The sequence below is a fragment of the Pipistrellus kuhlii genome, unplaced genomic scaffold (genome assembly GCF_014108245.1).
Source record: "Pipistrellus kuhlii isolate mPipKuh1 unplaced genomic scaffold, mPipKuh1.p scaffold_m20_p_17, whole genome shotgun sequence".
In the NCBI taxonomy this organism is placed as follows: Eukaryota; Metazoa; Chordata; class Mammalia; order Chiroptera; family Vespertilionidae; genus Pipistrellus; species Pipistrellus kuhlii.
In genome coordinates this window covers 20,704,547-20,726,933 of record NW_023425482.1, presented here as the reverse complement: position 1 = coordinate 20,726,933, position 22,387 = coordinate 20,704,547, and the positions used below count along the sequence as shown (strand labels likewise).

The window sequence follows — 22,387 nt, the reverse complement described above, 5'->3', positions numbered from 1 at the left end:
AGGGCTGGTTCCTGGATCGATGCTCAACCACTGAGCCACACCAGGCAGGCTAACCCTTTTTTAAAAGTGGGTTGTGTACCTTATTGCTGTAAGAGTTCTAAATACATCTTGGATCTAAATTCTTTTGTGTGTTTTGTAAATATTTTTTCCCAGTCTATGGCCTGTCTTTCCATTTTCTGAACAATGTCTCAGATTTCTACTAAGATTTTGACTGGAATTGTGTTGAATCTATAGGTCAATCTGGAGAATAGTTTAATAATATTGAATATTCCAACACAGGAATATAGCCTCTTTCCATTTATTTAGGTCTTCTTTAATTTCTCTCAACAATGTTTTGATAAATTTATCTCTAAATACTTCAACTTAATTTCCAATTGTTTCTTGCTGTTATAACAAAATATTTTGGGGGATGAGGAAATGGGGTCAAGGTTTCTTTCTGGAGTAATAAAAATGTTCTAAAATTAGATTATGATAATTTGTACAACTCTGTAAACATGCTAAAAACCATTGAATTGTACACTTTAAATGGATGCACTTTATGATACATAAATTTTATCTCAACACTATTAAAAACATACATATATTTGATATTTTATATATTCACCTGATATCCTGCAACCTTTTCAACTCACCAATTAGTTCTGGTAGCTTTTATGAAGATTCTTCAGAATATTTTAATATATACTGTCTGGTAATAGACAGTTTTATTTCTTCCTTTCCACTCTGCATGCCTTTTATTTCTTTTTCCTGACTTACTGCACTGACCAGGAACTCCAATACAATGCTAAATAGAAATGATGAGAGCAGAAGTGAGACCTCCAATGTGTACCAAGGTTTTATACAGGGGAGAGAATGAAGAGGGTCATTCCAGGAGGGAGAAGTAAAGGTAAAGGCATGAATGCAAGTAGATCAGGAGGATGTATGTTGCAGAGGGGCCTACCTGCCTGCCATGCTAAGGAACAGAAATGGAGCCCACAGGGCCCAGGCAAGCCCAGGACCCACACAGGGTAGGCAAGTGAGTAGCTGGCGGGCAGGTCTAATCCCCAAGGCAGTCCCTCCCAGTAACTTTCTCAGCCTCTGCTGCTTCCTTAGTGTCCAAGCAGCAGGCCTGTGTAAACATGCTTAATGGCACCCTGCCTTCCCAAGTGGCATGGGTGGCAGAAGTGAAGGTTGAAGAAAAGAGTTGTGGGCAGCCGAAACCAGTTTGGCTCAGTGGATAGAACATTGGCCTGGAAACTGAAAGGTCCCGGGTTTGATTCCGGTCAAGGGCATGTACCTTTGTTGCAGGCACATCCCCAGTAGGGGGTGTGCAAGAGGCAGCTGATTGATGATTCTCTCATCGATGTTTCTAACTCTCTATCCCTCTCTCTTCCTCTCTGTAAAAAATCAATAAAATATATATATATATATTTTTTTTTTAAAGAGTTGTGGGCAGGCTCTAAGCAAAGGTGTGGGGGTGAGAACAGATGCATGATAGGGGTTAGCAAGGGAGGCAGAGAGCATGACTGAAGAGGTGGGGCTGACTAGACCTTGGAGCCTAAACTCAGCCCTGCATTTTAACCAGTGGGCTCAAGGGCACGTTGCTCCTCATAATCACAGCATCCATCCCAAGCCTTATGTATCTTGATCCTTCATGTCTTCAGCCAGGAAGCCTCTGGTTAAATGAAGATTCCCCCCCAAGGGCCTTTAGAGGGAAACAGGCCACAGCTGAATGGCTCTCACTAATGGGTGCAGAGCCCAAAACCCTGCTGCTCCCCTCCAGGCATGTCTCCGCCAAGTCACAAAGCTACTATCAGGAGAACTGCTCAGGGCTGGTTTTAAAGGCCCACAGCATGGACCAGGAGCCAGGCTCTGTTCTCAGCTTCCCAGTTCCCCAGAGACACTGAGGCTGCCTGGTTTAGGGGACATGTTGCTGCTCTGGGTATTAACCCAACTTCTAAGCTCCTCATACCCAGGAATGGGAAGGGCTTTACTATTGCTGGTGGGTATGCAAATCATATGACCTCATGGACACAGCAATGCCCATTTTCCCACCGATGCCCATTCCCCCATCGAGAGGCAGGCTGATAAGGCTATCTTAGGCAAGGCCTCTCCTCAGGCTCCTGGTCTACAGAAGGCCATAGATGAAGAACAGCCAGCTGGACAGCAGTGAGGACCAAAGTGACAAACATCCCTCCAGGTTTGGCTCAGACTGAGCCTGATGGGCCCAACCATGCTCACCAGCTTCCCCTGGCTCATGGTCCATATCCACATCATACACAGTAGTCCTTCCTTTCCCTCCCTTCCTGGATTCTCAGTTAGAGCATGTGGACTTGCCACATGCAACACAGTAACTGACCACAACGTAGCAACCTGTTAGAAAAGCACCAGGATAACCCTACGTGTTTGGCTCAACAAGTACTGCCATTCTACCGCACCAAGAGACTGGGGGCTTGCTCATCAGCCCACACAGCTGAGAAGTGCCAAAGCTAAGATTTGAACACAAATCTTTTTGTTTTTTTTTTAAAGTATTTTGTTGTTGTTTAATAGAGTACATTTTTATCAATTTCAAAGAAGAAATGACTCCGGAAATAACACAGCATGAAGAAGGGAGAGGGAGAGAGAGACAGAAACAACAATGATGAGAAAGAATCATTGATCAGCTGCCCCCCACCCTCCCCCGCACGCACACACACACTCGGGATCGAGCCCACAACCTGGACATATGCCCTAACTGGGAATTGAACTGTGACTTCCTAGTTCATAGGTTGATACTCAACCACTGAACCATACTGGCCAGGCTGAACCCAAATCTTTAAGTTCCAAATCCATATTCTTCTTGCCACAGGTATTGTCCCATTTGGGGTGGTGACTAGCCTGGCAGTGGAAACACCCAACCCCCTGCCCCATCACCATGAGAGTGGTCAGATGCATGGATTTTAGGGAGCTATGGACCTGGGACCTCTGTCTTGCAGTGAGTCAGGGGGCCTGCAGGCCTGCAATGAGGGAAGGCCCAGGCTCAGCCCTAGAGGAAGACACAGGCACTGACTGGTACTTCCTGTCTGAGGACTGCAACTGCCATCTCTGCTCTCTTCAAGGCACACCCACCCTCCTGCCTCACCCAGCAGACCAAGACACATCTCCACCCAACCCCCACCCCACTTCTTTTTCCCACAAGGATGATCCTGGGTGGCACATCTTTTTTGCAGGCTTTACTATCTACAAGGTAGAAGACATGAGCTGGAAGGCTTTCTTTTTGTAGTTTTTCTACCACAGTGAAGCAGTAGATACCCTAGAAAAACGAATAATAATGTGGCCATTTGATTTATCAAAGCTAGTGAAATAATCCGAAAGAACCACTTCTTATTTAGCGACTCAAGGAAATATGGGAGATATTTTTGTGTTCGTATATGGGAGCTCAATAACTTTCACCAAAAACAACAGATGTTTACATTTTCAAAGACCTAAAATAAAAATGGAAATATTTTGAATAGTTTCCTTCAAAAATAAACTATAGAATTATTTTTACAAAACTACAACAGAATTTTTAGATTTTTAATTCTAACTATAAATTGGATCTAAAAATTTTTTTAACTGAAGAATTAAATTAAAAAAACAAAAAAATTATTTAAGTCAATTCAGGATTCACCATCACCTCAGTTTCACTGGAAAATACATATACTTCCTGTGTGAGTTTTTTCAATTCCCAAATGATTTATCTATTATATAGATTTACCCAAAGGAAGAAAAGTCAATCCCTGTGGTACACTGAATAAGACCTCCCAAAGATGTCCTGTCCTAGTCCCCAGAACTGTGATATGTTACTTTACATGGCTAAAAAAAAAAAAAGGGGGGGGGGTTTCAACCTGAGTAAATTAACACTCTTGAAATGGTGAGGTTACCCTAAATTATGGGGGGTGCACAATGCAACACATGGATCCTTGTAAGAGGCAAGCAGGAAGGTCAAGTCAGAAAAGTCGATGTAATGATAGAAGCCAAGAAAATGGAAGATGCTACACTGCTGGCTTTGAAGGTAGAGGATGGGGCCATGAGTCAAGGAATGTAGGTGGATTCTACAATAGAAGCTAAAAAAAGGCAATGAAACAAATTCTTCCCTAATAACTTCAGAAAGAATATCATCCTGCTGATACCTTGATTTTAGGACTTCTGTCCTCCAGAACTGTAAGCCACTACTATTGTTATAGCAGCAATAGGATACTAATACAATCCCCTATGGCTACAAAAGTTATTGAGCATCTGGAAAGATATGTGCAGAGAAGCAACACCTCAGCTCCTTGTCTCCTCATGTCTTCATAGCTTTTAAGCTATGAAGTTAAAGCTTTTCCAAGAAAATCAGAGCTGTAATGTATCTTCAATTGAAACTATCATTTGAGAGCCACTATTTTTCCAAACACAATTAAGAGTCTCTGTGTATAAATAGGTATATATGTATGTGTGGGAAAGGCAGCTTGGGGTTTAAAACAGAAAGTTGTTATACACCTCATTTAGTAATAGTGGCTACAGCAGCAGCTTGGTTTAGGGCCACTATGCTAAATTCCCATCCCCTGGAAAGGAAAGGTATCAAGTCCAGATCTACTCTATAAGGTTGACAGGGGATGGTGGGTGGTAGTAAGGGAGCAGAGAAAATATAATATATTAGAGGCCTGGTGCACGAATTCATGCATGGTGGGGTCCCCCACCCAAGCCCTGCCTGGCTGGTGACCAGGCCCATTGGGCTGGCCGGCTGGGGGGAGGGGCCACAGGAGGTAAGCAGGCAGCAGGAGGTTGGCTGTGGGAGTGCACTGACCACCATGGGGCAGCTCCTGCATTGAGCGCCTGCCCCCTGGTGGCCAGTGCATGTCATAGGTTGTCCAGTCATCCAATCATCACAGTTGCTTAGGCTTTTATATAGAGAGATAAGAAAACCCATAAGCAAATAAGAAAACTGGTAGGTAAAATGTTCTCTGAAGAAAACAAAGCTAGGTAATGGGCTAGAAATTGGAGTGGGGATGGGGACTGACCAGGATAAACAGTCTAATTAGCTTACTGAGTGATGATCCCTGAGCAGAGGTCAGCTTGATGAGAGAATCAGAAGGAAGAACTTTGGAAGTAAAGGGAAAGAGAAACAGAAAGGCAGTTAGCAAGGCTGAAGCTGAGTGACAGGAGAGACTCAAGCAGAGTCAGCTGAATGTGGTTGCTAATGACATGAGGGAAACAAGGGTGACTCCCAGATTTTTTCCTGGGCAAATGGGTGGATGCTAGTACCATTTACTAAGAACAGGGAAGATGGGCAGAAGTAGCAGGACTTTTGGACACATTAAGTATGAGATGTCTGGCCAGTGGTTATCCAAGGCAGGTGAGAAGACTGGCTCATCCCAAACGTGGCAAAGCTACGATGGGGAACACGCTCACTAAACAAACAGTGGTGAGCACGGAATACCTAAAATGAAGTCACTGAAGATTTTCCTACTGTGTCCTCCTGACACAATGGCTGTCTGTTCTCCCTACGGGAGTAAAATTCTGGCTACTCAAAGATTAGAAAGGTCAGAACAAACACAAGAGAAAGGCATCAGAAGCCACAAATAGACGAGGAGCTGTTAAAGGGCATGAAGTTACTGTAAATTAATTCAGCCACCCCACCCTCGACAAACCTTCTCTCCACTGCTCTTAGAAATTGGGCAACCAGGAGAAAAACCATAAGACCAAGGCTAGCCACAGTTGTACATTTTGTAGTCAGTTGTTGTCAGTCTCAGGCTAGGGTCCTACAGACTGGTCTGGCCTCTGTTAGAAAAACACACTGTAGCCATGAGTGCCAGGGCAGCCAGTGTGGCCTAAAAGTATCGTCCCTCCAAGATGGCAGGCTCTGGGCAGTCACTTATCTCCTCAGACCTTGGTTCCCTTCTCCACAAAATGAAGGGGTAGCAATTAGACATCACCATCAAAGGGCCATAGGTGTGTGTCTACTTGGGAGAAACATTCTGAGCCTCCAAACCAATCAGTAGGTATGATAATCCCCATCTGAGGGGTGAGGAAACTGAGGCACTGAGAGGCTGCATGAAACCTGTGGGCCCTGGCAGCATATGTAGTCACCCCTCTCTGGATGGGCCCCATGTGAGGTTGGAATGATGGACCCAGGAATGAAAACTGTGACCCTCACCACAGGGCCAGAGCCAGCTATCTCAGAGGACAGCGGGATGTAAGGGCCAGAAGAAAACGAGGGGACACAGCTGCCAGGGTCAGGCCCTGTAGGGAGTCAGGACCCAGTGGCTCTGGATCAGATGATGTCTAGAGCTGCACGATGGGGACGACACTGACAGGGAGTGCCACCCTACTAACCCTTCTTCCCTCTTCAAAGAGAATGGGCCTTGTCACTCCCAGAAATAACTGATGAGTAGCCAGCCCGACGCCCCCACAGAAAAGCCTATCCCCTGTCACATCAGATGCCAATGATGTAATAAGAAGCCAAGCCACATTCAGGCCAGGAGACAGGAGGCCCCAGGTGCCCAGTTCAGATGCTCTGGCACCACCCACTTCCCCTTCCATCATCACTCAGAGGGAAAGTCCCAGTCACAGAAGTGTGGGGGTGGCTGAGGAAATGGTTTATCACCTTGACACTCCCGGATGCCACCCCCAGTTAGTGTCCTAGAGTAGAAGACTCCAGCATGATTGTTCCAGGAACCCACCCTATGCCACTCCCACCTACCAGGACACATCAAGAGCTTCAGTCCCTTTCAGCTGGAATAAAGAGGACTCCTACTGCCAAGTGGAAAGATTTCACATCATCATCATATTATCACAGAACACTGGGAGGGAGTCGGTGCTGTGCCTGCCCAATAGTTTCTGGTCCTGGCCCACAGCTGACCAGGACAGAGTCCAACCCATGTCTTGCTCATTAAAGATAGCCTAACAGCTATCCAAACCAGCCATATCTCCCCAATAAATAGATCCTGGTCATCAGTGGATTCTGAGGTCAAAGTGACTTGGGTTTAACTCCCCATTCTGTCACCTCTTAGCCCTTTAGTTCTCCTGGCTTAAATAAAAATGGACATGGAACACCAGCCCACAGAAGGCACTCACCTGCGAGTTTTCATTCCCTCTCCATCTCTAACACAAGCTCAGTGATCGAGCCTGGGTTCTACAGACTCCCTTCTCCCCTTTTCCCTAAAGGAGCAGGCACAGGTGGAGCTAGGCATCATCCACCTCTCCTGACAGCAGCCCAGGCCTGCTCCACTCTTGTTGGTTCCGTTTCCTCGGGAGGCCACCTGACTCACGGGCACTTAGTAGAGCTCAAGAGCCATGCCCAGTGGCTCTCCGATTGTTACTCTCGAGGCTGGCAATGGAGGAAAGGAGCTGGGCTAGCTTGCTTAGGAGAGAGTGCACATGTCATGGAGGACCTCATGGCAGAGCTGCTTCTCAAGGGTGGTTACCCACTCACAGCTCTCTCTCCCCAGAAATCGATCAGATAGATGCCTTTCCCTTACCCTCAAGTATCTTTAAAACTCTGACAGGAGCAATGCCTGGAATAGCTCAACAGTGGATAATGGGAAAGCAAAAGCGAGTGTTTCATTCAACAAATGCTGTAGGGTGACATCAGGGAAGGCCTATCCCCGTCCCCACATGGCTGTTACCCCAAGCCATGGGACCAGAATTAACACAATCTTAAAACGATGCCTCGGGCAACTCTAGGACAAAGAAGCAGGGGATTCCCAGGATCCTTCTCTTCATGGTGTTCCGAATGAAGGCCATGGCAAAAAGGGAAGGAGAAAAATGCTGAGGCAGGGAGCTGACACCAGGTGGAGCCTGCCTTCGTAGGGGCACCCAGGCCCTATCTGACACAGAGCCAGGTGTCAACTTGAAACCTGGGCATGGTGAGGGACTACACACCAGCACCTGCATGTAAAGGGGCCTCCACAAGTCACACTCCTCCCCCGCCGCAAAGGAAACAAACATGTGACGGCAGGAGAAGCCCAGGGGCAGCCAGATGAGTCTAGCTGGGCCTAGCTAGGACATGGCTCATGTGGCATCTGGCACATCTGGCAAGGCTACTCGCCTACACCTCAGGTTTCATAGGACAGGCTGGGTCTGTCATCCATGCTAGGTCAGGCTGAGAGTCTCTCTTCTGGGGTTGGGTTTAGCTTTTCCTTCTTTACACCGAGCTCCTTGTGAACCTCCGGGGGAAGTCAGTGGGCAGGTAACCCCCTGGTAATGGAGGAGCCTGTGACATTGCCAGATCCTGAGAGATGGACATGCACAAGACCCTTCCCAAAAGGAGGCTCAGACATAGTGTTCCATGTTTCCAGGGCCCCTATACCAGCGTTTTTCAACCGCTGTTGAAAAATTTTATAATTTTTCACTATTTTGTTTACTTAATATTTCATAATAAAGTAATTATAAAATACTTTCTTTGTGTTTATTTGATTCCTATTCAAGAGAATTACTTTATATATAGTCAATATAGGCACAGAGTTAAATTTTTTAACATTTTCTAATGGTGGTGTGCCTCGTGATTTTTTTCATGAAACAAGTGTGCCTTTGCCCAAAAAAGGTTGAAAAACACTGCCCTATACAGTCTCCCTCTGCCCAGCACTAGGAAGGCAAAGGATGGAGCAGTAACTGGTCCCCATTCAGCTCCACCCTGATGGGGCCCCAGCCTCCAGCTACACAGGAGGACACTTGAGAATCTGTTTTCAGAGACTGACAAACTCGGGTTTCAGAACTGGCCCCTCTGCTGTCGATGAAACCTCTTATCTCAAAAAACTTAACTTGCCCTGAAAAATAGCCTTAAATCCAGAATCTTGACCTCTGTGTATTTGGAAGAAGAAAATAGGATAGGAAACACCAAGCCCAGGAGAAGTAATTTCCAGGTTTGACTGAGTGGTGTCATTTCAAAAGGCTTCCAAGCAGCCCTGGTATGTAGTGGTAATGCAGGTCTCCCTGGAGGTGAGGGAAGTGACCCACAGGAAAGGAACCCGGGCTCAGCTGGCCACAGGGCCAAGGGCTGCTGGCCCAGGCAGGAGCAGCAGGGGAGCAGAGGGTTTCTTACAAGAAACAAGTTCTGCAGCATGGGCCGTGGCGGGTCCTGCAGCATCGGCACCATTAACCATCACGTGGACCACCAGGGCTTTGACCAGCTACTAGTCCTTGGGCCCACCCTCTGTTCTGAACTGACCAGTAGATAGAACCTGTTGCCAGAGATGCAAGGCCTCTGGGTGTCGACCCCATCCAGGTCTCTTCCCAAGGATGTCTGACAGAGGAACAGAGTGAAAAAGGCAGCAAGGGGGTGGGCAGCCCCAGTCACACAAACCCCAACCTATCTTCCCACAGACCCTCGTCCTGGGCAGCTGCCTGGTGGCTTTGGAGAATCTCCTGGCTGCTCCCTTTCGAGGCAGGGCCACCTTGAGGCCCCGATAGGCTTGAACTTCAGGGCCATCACCAATTGGCTTCTCTCCTCCACCAACCTGGCACTCACCTGGGAGGCTTATACAGCACCTACCATCATTCCAAGGCCTGTTCCCAGGTGCTCTGCCAAGGTCAGGAGGAGGTACACACAGATGTCCATTGGGGCCCTGATAGGTCAACCCACCCAGCTGGAAAGAAGCATGGCTTCCTTCATGGAGACTGGGACTGAGCAACCCCAGAGAAGACCCCTGCGAAGCACTGTAGATTCTGAGATGAAAGATACTCCAAGAGAGGCAGTGGTTAATGGTGGACAGAGAGGGGGCACATCAGCTGTGAGCAACAAGAGTACTCAGCCTATATCGAGTGAGACAGAAGCAGTACCTCTTTGGTGGATGCAGACAAAAATAGCATTTTCAGTCTACAGGAAACCCACCTACGTGCTAGTAATCTCTGAGACATCTACTACGCAAAGCCGCCTGCTACTGAGACACCCATCCAGGATAGGGAGAAAGGACCTGGAACAACACCCTGTTGTTTACTGGCAGTGCCTGCCACACCACCTCCAGAGGGTAGGCTAGGTCCTCGTGAACTTGGCACAGACCCCCACTGTTCTGTCTGATCTCTGCTATCTGCTGTTGCTCTCCCGTGGCACAGGCAGATGTGAAATATCAGCTGTTTGCAGAATGTGTCCCACCCGGTAGAAGCAGGGCGCAAACACAGGGGTCAGGACACTGGGGTCATGCTCTTAATAGCATGAGTACAGTAGGTTTGGTAAAAAGCTCTCGGGGAAGGAAAAATGGTCATTTGAACAGGATCATACTGTGGAAAAAAGGCACAGTCCTTCTGCCCCAACCCCACCCCGAGGCATGGTTGGCATCCGCTTCAGGGACAATGCCCTTCACTCCTAACCTCCAGCTGTGGTTCTTATTGCTGCTTCTTTTCCGATAGTTCAAGGAAAGTATACGCCAATGCACCTGGGTTCTCCTTTGAGGGGTTGTAGTAATTAAAGTAATATATGCCAGCCTGGCCAGTGTGGCTCAGTGGTTGACCGTCATAAGCCAGAAGATTGTGGTTTGATTCGGTTAGGGCACATGCCTGGGTTGCAGGCTCAGTCCTCAGTAAGGGGGTGTGCAGAAGGCTGCCAATCAATGATTCTCTCTCATCATTAATGTTTCTATCTCTCTCTCCCTCTCTCTTCCACTCTGAAATCAATAAAATAAAATAAAAACATTTAAAATTACTATATGCCACACCAAGAGAACAGCTGCCTCCTCCACAGAAACGGCAAAGGAGAGTTATCGGCTGCCCAGCTCTGATGTAGACGGGCCGCCTATCTATACAGCCTGAGTTTCCCAGAAAGAAGATCTGTCCTAACCTCGCCCCCCTCGATGCACCCAAGCTTGGGAGAAGCCAAAACCCCACACTCTACCCACACCCTGCCGCCTCTTCCTGCCTGCTTCCCCAATCCAAGGATGCCAGCCCCTGCCATTCACTGCCAGCTCACCGATGGGTGGGGCTGCAGGCACACTCACCTGCCTGCAGATCACCCTGCCCTGCTTCCACGCCATTTAGCCAAGGGTTCTGACATTCTTGCTTAGGGCCACACCTGTTCCTTGGTTTCATGCTTAAGGAGGCCAAAAACACCTTACGAAATGTAAACAATAAAGCTTCCACATCTTCCAACAGAAACCTCTGACCCTGCAAGCTAAGACATGCCATCTACTCCCAGGAAAGTCTGAGCAACACAGCCTCACTGAGAGGCACTCTGTTACCATCTGCCCCGCAGCCAGCACAGCAGCCCTCAGCCCCTGACAGCCCTAGAGGCTCCGGCTGAGCCAGGACAAGAGAACACTCAAAACATCAACATCCTGACTTTGGTTGCGTGCTGTCCTTTCTCCATAATTCAACTCCAGCTAACAAGTCTCCTCAACTCCAGAAAACATAAGCACTGGAGAGAAAATGTAGTTTTGAATCCAGCTAACTGCTCCGATATACAAACATTCATAAAAGAACCTTAAATGTACAGGTACTTCCTTCGTCAGGTAGGAAAAAAATAACTTTCTCATTAACTATAGCTAATATTTATGTACCCTTTGTTTGAATCAGGCACTATTATAAGCACTACATAGGAATTAATTAATCCTCTAGCCATCCCATATGAGTTAGGTACTAATATCACTTCCATTTTAAAATGGGGAAACTGAGGCACAAAGCAGTAACTTGCTCCAGGTAACACAGCTGCCAGAACGCAAATGTAGACAATGTGGCTCCAGAGCCAGGAATTGGTTCAATGACAATGAGCCTTGACATACAGAAAAGGGGGGATAGTCATTCCCCTACAGGTAGAAGGTGGGGACAGAGGCCTCACACACAATCAGCACCACAAGCCTTAGGGCAGTGTGGGAAGGCTGAGCTTCAAACAGAAGTCTTCTGGCTGAAGGCAAGCTGCAAGCCAGTGGGGACTCACAATTGGTTCCACCACACTCGGCTTGCTAAAGCCACTGCACTGAGCACAACAATACGCAGGAATGGCCGCTTCTCACAGCCCAAGTGTATCTGTGCTCACTCTGGGAGAGTGATGATAAAAAAGATGTGGTCCAAGTCTGAACAAGCCCACAACCCAGCGAGGACATGCCGGGTAAATGTAAAAAAGTCACATGAGGCAGGTGGCAAGTATCATCACAGATCAGGGCTGAAGGGGTCAGTCAAGGTCGCACAGAGGGTCACAGGCAGGAAGGACACGCCAGGACAAAAAGGGGCAGAGTAGGGAATGTCTGCAGCATGTTTGGGGTTCCACACAGACATGCTGGTATGTGGTGTGGTGGAGGGCAGAGGTGGCAGAAGAAACTGAGCAGGGCCTGCAGGGTCTGTGTCCTCGGGCCCGAGGGGTCAGAGGCACAAAGCAGGCAAGGGGCAGAGTGTACCAAGAAGTGGAGAGCAGAGGCCTACGGTAGTGCTCAATCAGGAGGCCATGGACACAGCCCGATGGAGGGAATGACAGGAGGAACAGAGAAGGGGGCCGGATTAGAGAGACATTTGGGAAGTGGCAGGCAGAACCATGAGATGAGGGAAAGGAGAGCATGAAGATTTCTGAGGAGTCACACCTGGGAACGCACGCGGATCTCATTTTTGCAGGAAGATAACCTCAGTTTTGGGCAAGTCGGTTCACAAAGCACTGAGGTTTCTGGAGGGGTGAGCTGCTCCAAGACAGAGTGGAGACAGAGGAGTGAGTTGCCTGAGGGGTCCACCAGCTACCTTTTAACTGCTCTTGCAGGGCCTGGCAAAGCACACCCAACCATTCAGAGGCCAAACTAGAGTCTTCTGGATCCTGCAGGGAAGGTGAGAACTGCCTCCGCCTCCTCCACACCTACTTCGCTTCAGCTACTGTCAGTTCTGATCAGGAACAAAACCCAAAAGAAGCCAGAGAAACTAGTTGCCCAGGCTGGAGGAAGGGGGGAGGGGCAGTTGGGGGTAACCAGGCCAGTGGGAGAGGGGGCAGTTAGGGTGATCAGGCTGGCACACAGAGGCAGTGAGGGGCGATCAGGCATGTGGAGGGGAGGGGGTAGTTAGGGACAACCAGGCAGACAGGCAGGTGAGTGATTAGGAGCTAGTGGTCCAGGATTGTGAGAGGGATGTCCAACTACCAGTTCAGGCCTAAACTGGCAATCAAACATCCCCCGAGGGGTCCTGAATTGGAGAGAGTGCAGGCTGGGCTGAGGGGACCCCTCCCCATCCATTCATTTCATGCACCGAGCCTCTAGTTTTTCTATAAATTAAGAAAATCATATGGTCAAAGCAGAATATACTAAAAGTGATGCCACAAGAAACAATTTATTTGAACAAGCTAACAAAAGAGGAAGGGAAAGCCTTTAAAAACTTGTAAACCCTACTGTCCTCTCTAAAAGACCAACTGGCCCTGATGGATCCACTGATAAAATTTTTCTAAACTTGCAAACAGAAAATTATTTATCTATACAACCATGAAACTCCTCCCAATGACCTGGTAAAATTCTTCTCAACTAAAACAGACACATGGAGTTATCTCAGTATACACACCCATAGGAATTTATTAACTTAACTGTCCACTTCTGATTAAATGCTTCCAATTAAATATTTCAGAATAAAGAACAGGCCGAAACCAGTTTGGCTCAGTCGATAGAGCGTTGGTCTGCGGACTGAAAGGTCCCAGGTTCGATTCCGGTCAAGGGCATGTACATTGGTTGCAGGCACATCCCCAGTTGGGGGGGTGCAGGAAGCAGCTGGTCGATGTTTCTCTCTCATCGATGTTTCTAGCCCTCTATCCCTCTCCATTCCTCTCTGTGAAAAATCAGGATAAGGAACAGGAGTCTTTTCTATAACCACCTCCTGAAGTCCTCTGACATGCCCAAGCTCTTATAGTTCTTACTGCCCAGGAGCCCCAGCCCAGCATCAGCCCTTCTGGAGGGCCTCCTCCACACTACTAGTGTACTCCCGAACTAGATGCTTATTAGCAAACCTGATCATATCTGGTCTATGCTCAAAACATTCCTGCAGCCCCCAACCCCTAATTCCTACATAAAGAAGTCTAAGCCCCTTGACATGGGACACAAGATTCTTTCCTCAACTGGCTCGCCTGACTGTCCCCAGGAAGCCAACCTACCACACTAGACACTTAAATGGCTTCACTCTTAGCGGCCTTACTGTTCCATCACCTAGAACCACATACCAAACTCCTATCTGCTCCTCAACACCAAGCTGAAACACCACTGTGAGGCTGCAGATCACCCCCAGCACTACCCGCCACCAAACACACCTGCATCTATAAAGAAGATACATCAACCCTCAAACATCTCATCTAAGATTAATACCAAAATCTCAAATTCTAGACCCAGCCTAGCCCAGCACCATCACTAACCTCCCACCAACAAATAGCTAAACAGTCCAAATAGCCTTCACCTCAACCAAGAGCCTCTTGGAAATCAGAAGCAGCTAGCAAGAAGACTTTAGCTGCTATCATCCTCCATCTCACCTCCCCATTGAAATACATGCAAGTAGTTTCAGGTCCCACTGTTTATGATGATACTTTCTGTTTTGAAGAATATATGCTCAATATATTATTTAAAAAAAAAAAAAAAAAAAAAAAGGAATTCTGGCTGTTAGCTCAGTTGGTTGATTAGAGTGTGATCCCGATATGCCAAGGTTGCAGATTCAATGCCCAGTCAGAGCACATACAATAATTAAACAATAAGTAAGTGGAACAGCCGGGACTGGTTTGGCTCAGTGGATAGAGCGTCGGCCTGTGGACTGAAAGGTCCTGGGTTCGATTCCGGTCAAGGGCATGTACCTTGGTTGCGGGCACATCCCCAGTGGGGGGGGGGTGCAAGAGGCAGCTGGTTGATGTTTCTCTCTCATCGACATTTCTAACTCTTTGTCCCTCTCAATTCCTTTCTGCGTAAAATCAATAAAATATATTTAAAAAATAATAAAAAATAAATAAAAAAATAAGTACCGTATTTTTCGGACCATAAGACGCACTTTTTCCCCCCCAGAAGTGTGGGGGGGAAAGTCCCTGCGTCTTATGGTCCAAATATAGCCTACACATATACTTTAAAAAAAAAGATTTTTTACTTGCCCAGCTGTGTGGTCTCTGTGTGCTTGCCCGGCTCTAAAATGGTTCTAAATGCTGCTGTTTACTTTACAGGGTTGATTACATGTGTTTATGACTGTGATGTTGGGTTTTAATGCACATAAAATATTTTAGGACACTATTTGTTTCAGAATCTTTTTTTCTTCATTTCCCTTCTCTAAAAACTGGTGCGTCTTATGGTCCGGAGCGTCTTATGGTCCGAAAAATACGGTAAGTGGAACAACAAATTGATGCTTCTCTTCCCCCCCCATCCCTTTCTTCTCTCCCTCTCCCTCCCTCTCTCTTTTGCTCTCTCTCTCAAATCAATAAATAAAAATTTAAAAATGTTTTTAAAGAAAAATAAAGAGAGCCCAGGAGATGGGAAGCACCAAAGGGTATTCTGATCTTCCCAATCCAGCACTGGGATGAGCAGTGGCAGGCCTACCCTCACTCCTAGGAGAAGTCCTCCCCCCTATCTCTACATCTATCCTGTGCCAGGTTTCCCAGCCAAACTGCCCTGTATCCTAGGGAGAATCCCTATATGGATGCAATCTGATTCATGCTTTCCACCTTAAGGAAAAATCCGGGAGATGATCACCTATGGCAGGAAGGAAACCCTCAGGAGCTGGCACAGTGAAAATGAAGACAGGTGCAATACCCACAGAATACTGAGGCCTTTTCTCTTGCCAAAAAAAAAAAAAAAAAAGCAAGCCCTGGGAAGGATGTAAAAAAAGTGCCACCACTCCTGATGTGTTAGTGTGGGTCAAACACTGCAGCCATTGTCTCAAAACACCTTCTCCCCAGAGCCTACCCCCTGTACCTGCACAGGGTCTGACTTCACAAGGGCCTAATGAATTTCCTACAATTTTGCATTAACTATGTCAAAACACAAAACCAACAGCTAGCCTCTGACCCGTCCTAGAGCCCCATCTTATAACCAAGGCAAACAGATGAGGAGCCAGCCAGGGATTTAGATCACCCTGAATCTCGAACCCCTCCCACTTCGTTTGCTCCACACCATGGATCCCAAATCCATGGGGTAAGCACAAACAGCTCTCACTAAAGAACGAGCAAGTGGAACTCAGGTATCAAGCTTAGCACATGGTAAAAGGCTGTATTCCAAAACCACTTGAAAGAAAGTGTGAGGGCTTCTTCATGCAGGGTCATTTGCTTTTGTTTAATTTGTCTTAATTTCACTATTATTTTTTAAAACAGAAAAATATATTACAAGAATGAAAATCTGAATGCTTCAAGAGTGAAAAATTTCCTTTTCAGTCCTATCCCTAGCTACCATCCTTTCCAAAAAAACAATATTACAAATTTTTCTGAAGCTTTACAAAGATATTCTGTCTATGCATGCACAAGCAGAGACAGATATGTTCATTTCCCTCTCTTTTTTCACATTTGGTAACATATTATACACTGTTCTATATTTTTTAAAATATATTTTATTGTTTTTTTAGGGAGAGGGGGAGAGGGAAGTATCAATCGGTTGCACCTGACCGGAGATCAAATCCACAACCTAGATATGTGCCCTGACCAGGAATCGAACTGGCAACCTTTTGATCCATGGGATAATACTCATCCAACTGAGCCATACCAGCCAGGGCGCTTTATATTTTTCATATAACAATATATCTTACAGATTACTCCAACTCAGTACCTAAAGAACCTCCCCATTTTCTTATGGCTGCATGGTATTTCTTTATGAAGATTACAAAAAATTATTTAACTAATGTTCAGGGTTGCTTCAAGTGCCATCCAATTACAGATGATAAACATTTTTTTATAATAAGCATAAAAGCCTCTTTCCTCCCTCATCAAAGTGTGCAAAGACCACACTTAGAAAAGAAAAAGCTTAAGAGTCAGTTTACCCTTGATGGGAAATCATTTCCCTAACCTCTTTGTTCATGAAAAGGCAGAGCTATGGACACTATAGACACATCTAGTCAGCGGAAGCCAGGGACTTGTATAACCAAGATCACAGCCACATGTACACAGAGACTAACCATGCCAAACACATTCTGATTAATAGCAAAAACGCCAATTTTCACCCAGATCTACGTAAAAAAAAAATCTTTAAAAAGTCACATTCCCAACAATTTGTTGACTCCTGAACAAGTCTAGTATTTGAGTATTTGAAATTAGTCTATTGGGAAAAAATCTGAAAAGATATAAAGTTTAAGTGATATTCCCTCTTTGGAAAAAACCAGCTGCCTTCTCTGTGTCACAGACACAAAAGTAGAGAGGACCAGGGCAAAAAGACAGGGACTTTGCCTGTCCCCATGACAGTGTGAGGGCAGATTGCACCATGTACCTTCTGCCGCCCAAGGGACAAATGGACTTAGGACCATTTTCTGGGACCCACCAGATTTTGCTGGGGGCTTCTTTCCCCTCAACTGAGCTCAGCCTAAGACTGGGCATGAACCACTGGGCAAAGAACAGCTGAAAGGGTGCCTGAGTGGTGGAGGAGCCACACCTGCAGGGCCCAGAGCCGCCCACAAATCAGAGACTGCTTTCGACCCAAGTCTCGTGCACATCCTCCCATTTATTATCGGGTCTAGTAATAATTAATGTCGTTTTTAAACATTCGTTTAAAATCTTGCTTGGCGTTGACTTGTATTGACATAACCTTCAAACACGTGGTATCTACAGAACGTGTGAAGTGCAATTAACAAGTTTTGCTTGAAAAAGTTTGTGTTTGGTTTGGTTTTTGTTGCAAAACTAGGGCTAAGAAGATGGCGGATGAAGAGCATATTCGGCATTGCATGCTTTACGAGTTCCAATTAGGAAGAAAAGCAAGTGAGGCTGCAAAAAACATCTGCAGTGCTCTTGGTCAAGATGCAGTTAGCGCCAGAAAATGCCAGCGTTGGTTTGAGAAATTTCGCGAGGGAAATTTTTCATTAGATGACAAGAGTGGTCGAGGCCGTGTGTCCAATTTTGATCAAGAAGCTCTTCAAGCTCTTTTGGTGCAAAATCCTCAAATTACCCAACAAGAGCTTGCGACAACTTTAAATTGTTCACAAAAAACAATTTCCAATCAATTGCGTGCACTTGGCAAAGTCCAAAAGTTTGGAAAATGGGTTCCTCATGAGTTGACCGACAACAACCGTAATCAAAGAGTCACAATTTGCAGTTCGCTCCTCTCTCGTCAAAACCGTTTGCCGTTTTTAGAGCAAATTGTTACCAGAGATGAAGAATGGGTGCTGTATGTTAATTTGAAAAGGCGGCCTCAATGGTTGGACAAAAATGAGGCTCCGCAGCCCACGCCAAAACCTGACTTGCATGCGAAAAAAGTGATGTGTGTTTGGTGGAATTTTAAAGGAATTCTTCATTATGAACTTTTACCATATAACCAAACCATTACAAGTGCAGTGTATAGTGCCCAATTGGAAAGGTTAGCCCAAGCTTTAAGAGAAAAAGAACCCGCGCTGATTAATCGGAAGGGCGTAATTCTTCACCACGATAACGCACGACCGCATACTGCAAGAATCACTGCTGAAAAACTGTGCCAGTTGGAATGGGAAGTTCTCCCTCAACCTGCATATTCTCCTGATATTGCCCCTTCCGATTACCATTTGTTTCGTTCTTTGCAAAACTTTCTTCTTGGAAAAAAATTTAATAATGAAGAATGCCTCAAAAATGCATTGACCGAATTTCTTGCATCAAAATCACAAGAATTTTACAACAGAGGGATTAAAATGCTTCCTGAGCGTTGGGCACAAGTAGTAGAAAACAATGGCAACTATATTGTTGATTAAATTTTGTTGTATTGTTTAAATAAATTCGATTTTAAAAAGTATTAGAAAACGACATTAATTATTACTAGACCTAATAAGAAACTGCCTCACCATGTTCCGTGTGGGAGGCCACATAAAGACTTTGATCTTTAACATGGCGAAGTAACAAAGGAGCCAGTGCTGGCAGTAGTCTTACTCCCAGTCTATGCCTGAGTGCCAGGCCAGTTAAGCAAAGGCCAATGGGAGTGAAGGCTACTGAGGTGTGTCCTCCACTGACAACAAGCTCAGGTCACTGGTTCTGACTGCAAACAGTTCAAATTCCATGATGACAATAACTTGTCAATTAATTGTTGGAATGGAAGCCCACACCATCCTTGCCCAATGGCCACCTTTTAGAACCCTCTAGCCAATGGCTTGGCTTGCAAAGTCCTCTCCAGCCTCTTGGCTTGCCACCATGACTCTCAGCACAGAATGGATCAGGAGAGCAGCACAAATGATCTCCTAACCAGTGACTCACCAGGAAGTCTGTTCATGTTGACACCTTGAGCTGAGAGTCCTATTCCCATGTACCTTCAAAAAAGCACACACACAAAAGTTTGGTTAACAAATGATTATGCAATTCCCTTCTCAAATACGTATTGGAAAAAGACACACACAGAAAAATAGGAAAAACAATGAATGTAGAGACTCTTTCAACATACTAGTGGTTCTTGGAGAACCTTTACATTTTGATTTTCCAATGGAAATCATCTCAATGTCTTAAGCAGCTGAAGAATCAGGAGGTAGTACCTGTAACCAGGAACCACTGCCTTCAAATTTCAAAGGGAAGTTTCCTGAAATCACTGCTTTCATTCCCATTGTTTCTGGCTCCTGCTGAGGTGGCAGGATCTATTCCCAAGAAGTGCTTACTAGTAAAGTAGTGGCTCAATCTAGTGAAGTGTTTGGCAGAGCAATGCAAGACCAAACCCACAGGGACAAGCCACTGTGCAGCAAGGACCAGGACATGGAAAAAGCACAGGCAGGCAGAGTCTCCACAGGATCTTCAAGATCCTCATAGAGAGCTTCTTCTCTGGGCTTCTTCTCATACCCTCTCACCCCATAATCACTGCTGACCTCCCCAATCATCCCAAAATAGGGGATAGTGATGTGTGAGGCCTGAGACCCGCTTCTTCACTCCTCTCATCCTAGGTGCCTAAACTAAGCCACCCACAGCAAGGTAGGGCCCAAGCTGGGCATTTCTGCCAAGGATATCTCAGTGCACCCAGAAGAGTGCAGGTCAAAAAAGGAAATGAAGAGATTTTTTTAAAATCTAAATGTCTGTAGTGCACAAAGAAATGGTGAGGTATTCCCCCCCAACAAAACAAAACAAAACAAAACAAAACAAAAAAACTTAAAAATAAGAGAAATAAGTCATCACCTTCTAAGAATAGAACACAAAATTAACACGCAAAAAGTAGCTGTGTTCCTGTACACTAACACTGAACAATCTATAAAGAAAATTAAGAAAATAATTTCAGCGCTGGCCAGCATGGCTCAGTTGGTTGGGCGTCATCCCACGAAAGGGTTGCTGGTGTGATTCCCAGGCAGTGCGCATGCCCAGCGTGGGCTCAATCCACACTAGGGGGTGTGCAGGAGGCAGCTGATCAATGTTCCACTCTCACCTAAAACCCAAACATCCAAGCACAAGAGATGGAACCTAAGTTTACTGGCCCCAACCCTATGTCTTATGTCACAGTGGACAGAACAGATGCAATGTCTGCCATCCACCTCAGTATGCAGGCGCTACAGGAAGAAGCTCCAGCCATCAGAGAAAAAGCAGTGACAGCAGTACTGGGCACATAACGGACCTTCAACAAATCCCTGAGGTTTGTCCACTTGCGGGCTGGTGAAGAACCTTATCAGCAAAGTCACAGGCTCTCCCCCAGCCACATTTCTAGCTGGAACCTCAGTTTCTAGCTGGTATGAGGTCATAACAGAGCTATGGGACAGATAAGCGAGCCCTGACAGATCAGCTACAACACCCCTAGTACTATTCCTCCCTCTTACTGCCACTTGACTTTAGAGCTGTGAGATTAAAAGACTTACAACCACAAAGCAAGTAACATCCAGGCAGAGGGAAGTTCACTTCTCCATCCACTCAAGAAAAATATAAGCAAACCTGAAGTTTCCTCTCAATCAACAATGGGTAACATGTAGTGCTTTGCTAAGTTCTGGACCAGTTTGGTCCCAGCTCTCCAATATGCTGCCAAGAATGAAGCAAAACAATAAGGAAAGGCCATACAAAAACCTCAAACCCAAGAATGTTATCCTGGGCATATACAGCAGTACCTCTGCATCTAAGGAGCAGAAAGAATGATGTTAGAAAGTCACCCTGACACTACTGCTCCTCTGTTAATCTCTGGTGGCACTTGAAAATACATGGGTTGTTGGGAACTGTTGAGTCCTTACTAAAGTTGAATAATTCAGTAAAAATATGTGTGATAGAGACCCTTGCAATCATTCACCCATTCCACAAAGATCCTCTGTGCCCAGTATGCTGCTGGGAACACAAGGGTGGAAGCTTGGAGTCAGTCCCTGTTCTTCAACGGTTTCTAATGTCAAGTCAGGGGCAGGCCAGAGAATCAGGACATACTGACCTGGGGATTCCCAGAGGAAGTGAAGGCTGAGCCAAAACCTGGTAAAGGAAATGAGAGGATAAAGAGGAGTGTATTCCATGTAGAAGCAGCAGAATGTGCTGAGACACGGAGGCAAGAAAGCAGTCCCACGGTCAAGGGACTGAAGGAAGTTCAGTGTAGCTGGGTCATACCCTGGACAGCCCTAAAAAGAGCCAAAGCTGAAGCAGGAAACAGAGGAGACTGAAGCTAGCCAGTCTGCATGCTAGCTTAAGGAGATTGAGTTTCATGGGAGGTCAAAGAGAAGCAACAATGGTTCAGAAAGGATAGAGCCAATCAAATAGTTGATATTTGGAAAAAGGATTGAAGAGGCAAAACTGGAGGCTTCCAAAATCATCCACTGGAAGATGACAGGGCTGGACAGGCTGGGAGCAGTGGGAATGGAGAGACATGGAAAAGGCCAAGTACTCTTGAGAACACAGTGAACTTGGGGACAAAGCTGCCCAGGACACTGCCCAACACAACGAGCCACCAGAAAAAGGGCAATTCTCTGAGACCCACGTGGAAAGTCTGGAGCCCAAGTGCTTAGGCAGTCAGTTGGTAAGTAGCGGCCTTTCTCCAGCTCTGCTCTAGCCCTGACATTTACACTCTGCACAAACATCTGAACAGGAAACACACCTGCATCACAGCAAATATATCACACAGACCCAGATTCAAATCTAACCTCTGCCTCTGAGTTTCCATTTGTCCAAGGGCACATGACATGGTCCAGAGAGCCCTCAGTGCAGTCACGGACCAGGATCAAAGGAGCACCTGATCAGAGCTGCTGTTGGGTGACTGTCCATTAGTGCATGCACTGGAGGCTCTTCTAGATCAGAATCTAATAAAGGAAAGCAAGTCATTCTCGAAGACCTGGATCTTGGAACACCTAAAAACAAATGCCTGGCCCTAGCTGGTCTGGGTCAGTGGATAGAACGTCAACCTACGGACTGAAGGGTCCCAGGTTCGATTACGGTCAATGGCACATGCGTGAGTTGCAGGCTCAATCCCCA

General features: G+C 46.2%; 1 protein-coding gene across 5 annotated transcripts in view; it reads right to left on the bottom strand.

The window, feature by feature from the left end:
• Positions 1-22,387, bottom strand: part of RANBP10 (RAN binding protein 10) — an 84,750-nt gene that overhangs the window by 46,845 nt on the left and 15,518 nt on the right. For 2 of the 5 annotated variants that reach the window (XM_036441459.2, XM_036441458.2), the window contains exon 3: positions 19,241-19,293. The exons of 1 other annotated variant lie outside the window; for it this stretch is intronic. In XM_036441459.2, the coding sequence (XP_036297352.1) occupies positions 19,241-19,293 (53 nt within the window). Of the gene's footprint in view, positions 1-604; positions 785-19,240; positions 19,294-22,387 lie in introns of all 5 variants that reach the window. 2 more of the 5 variants (XM_036441462.2, XM_036441461.2) reach the window with 2 other exon arrangements.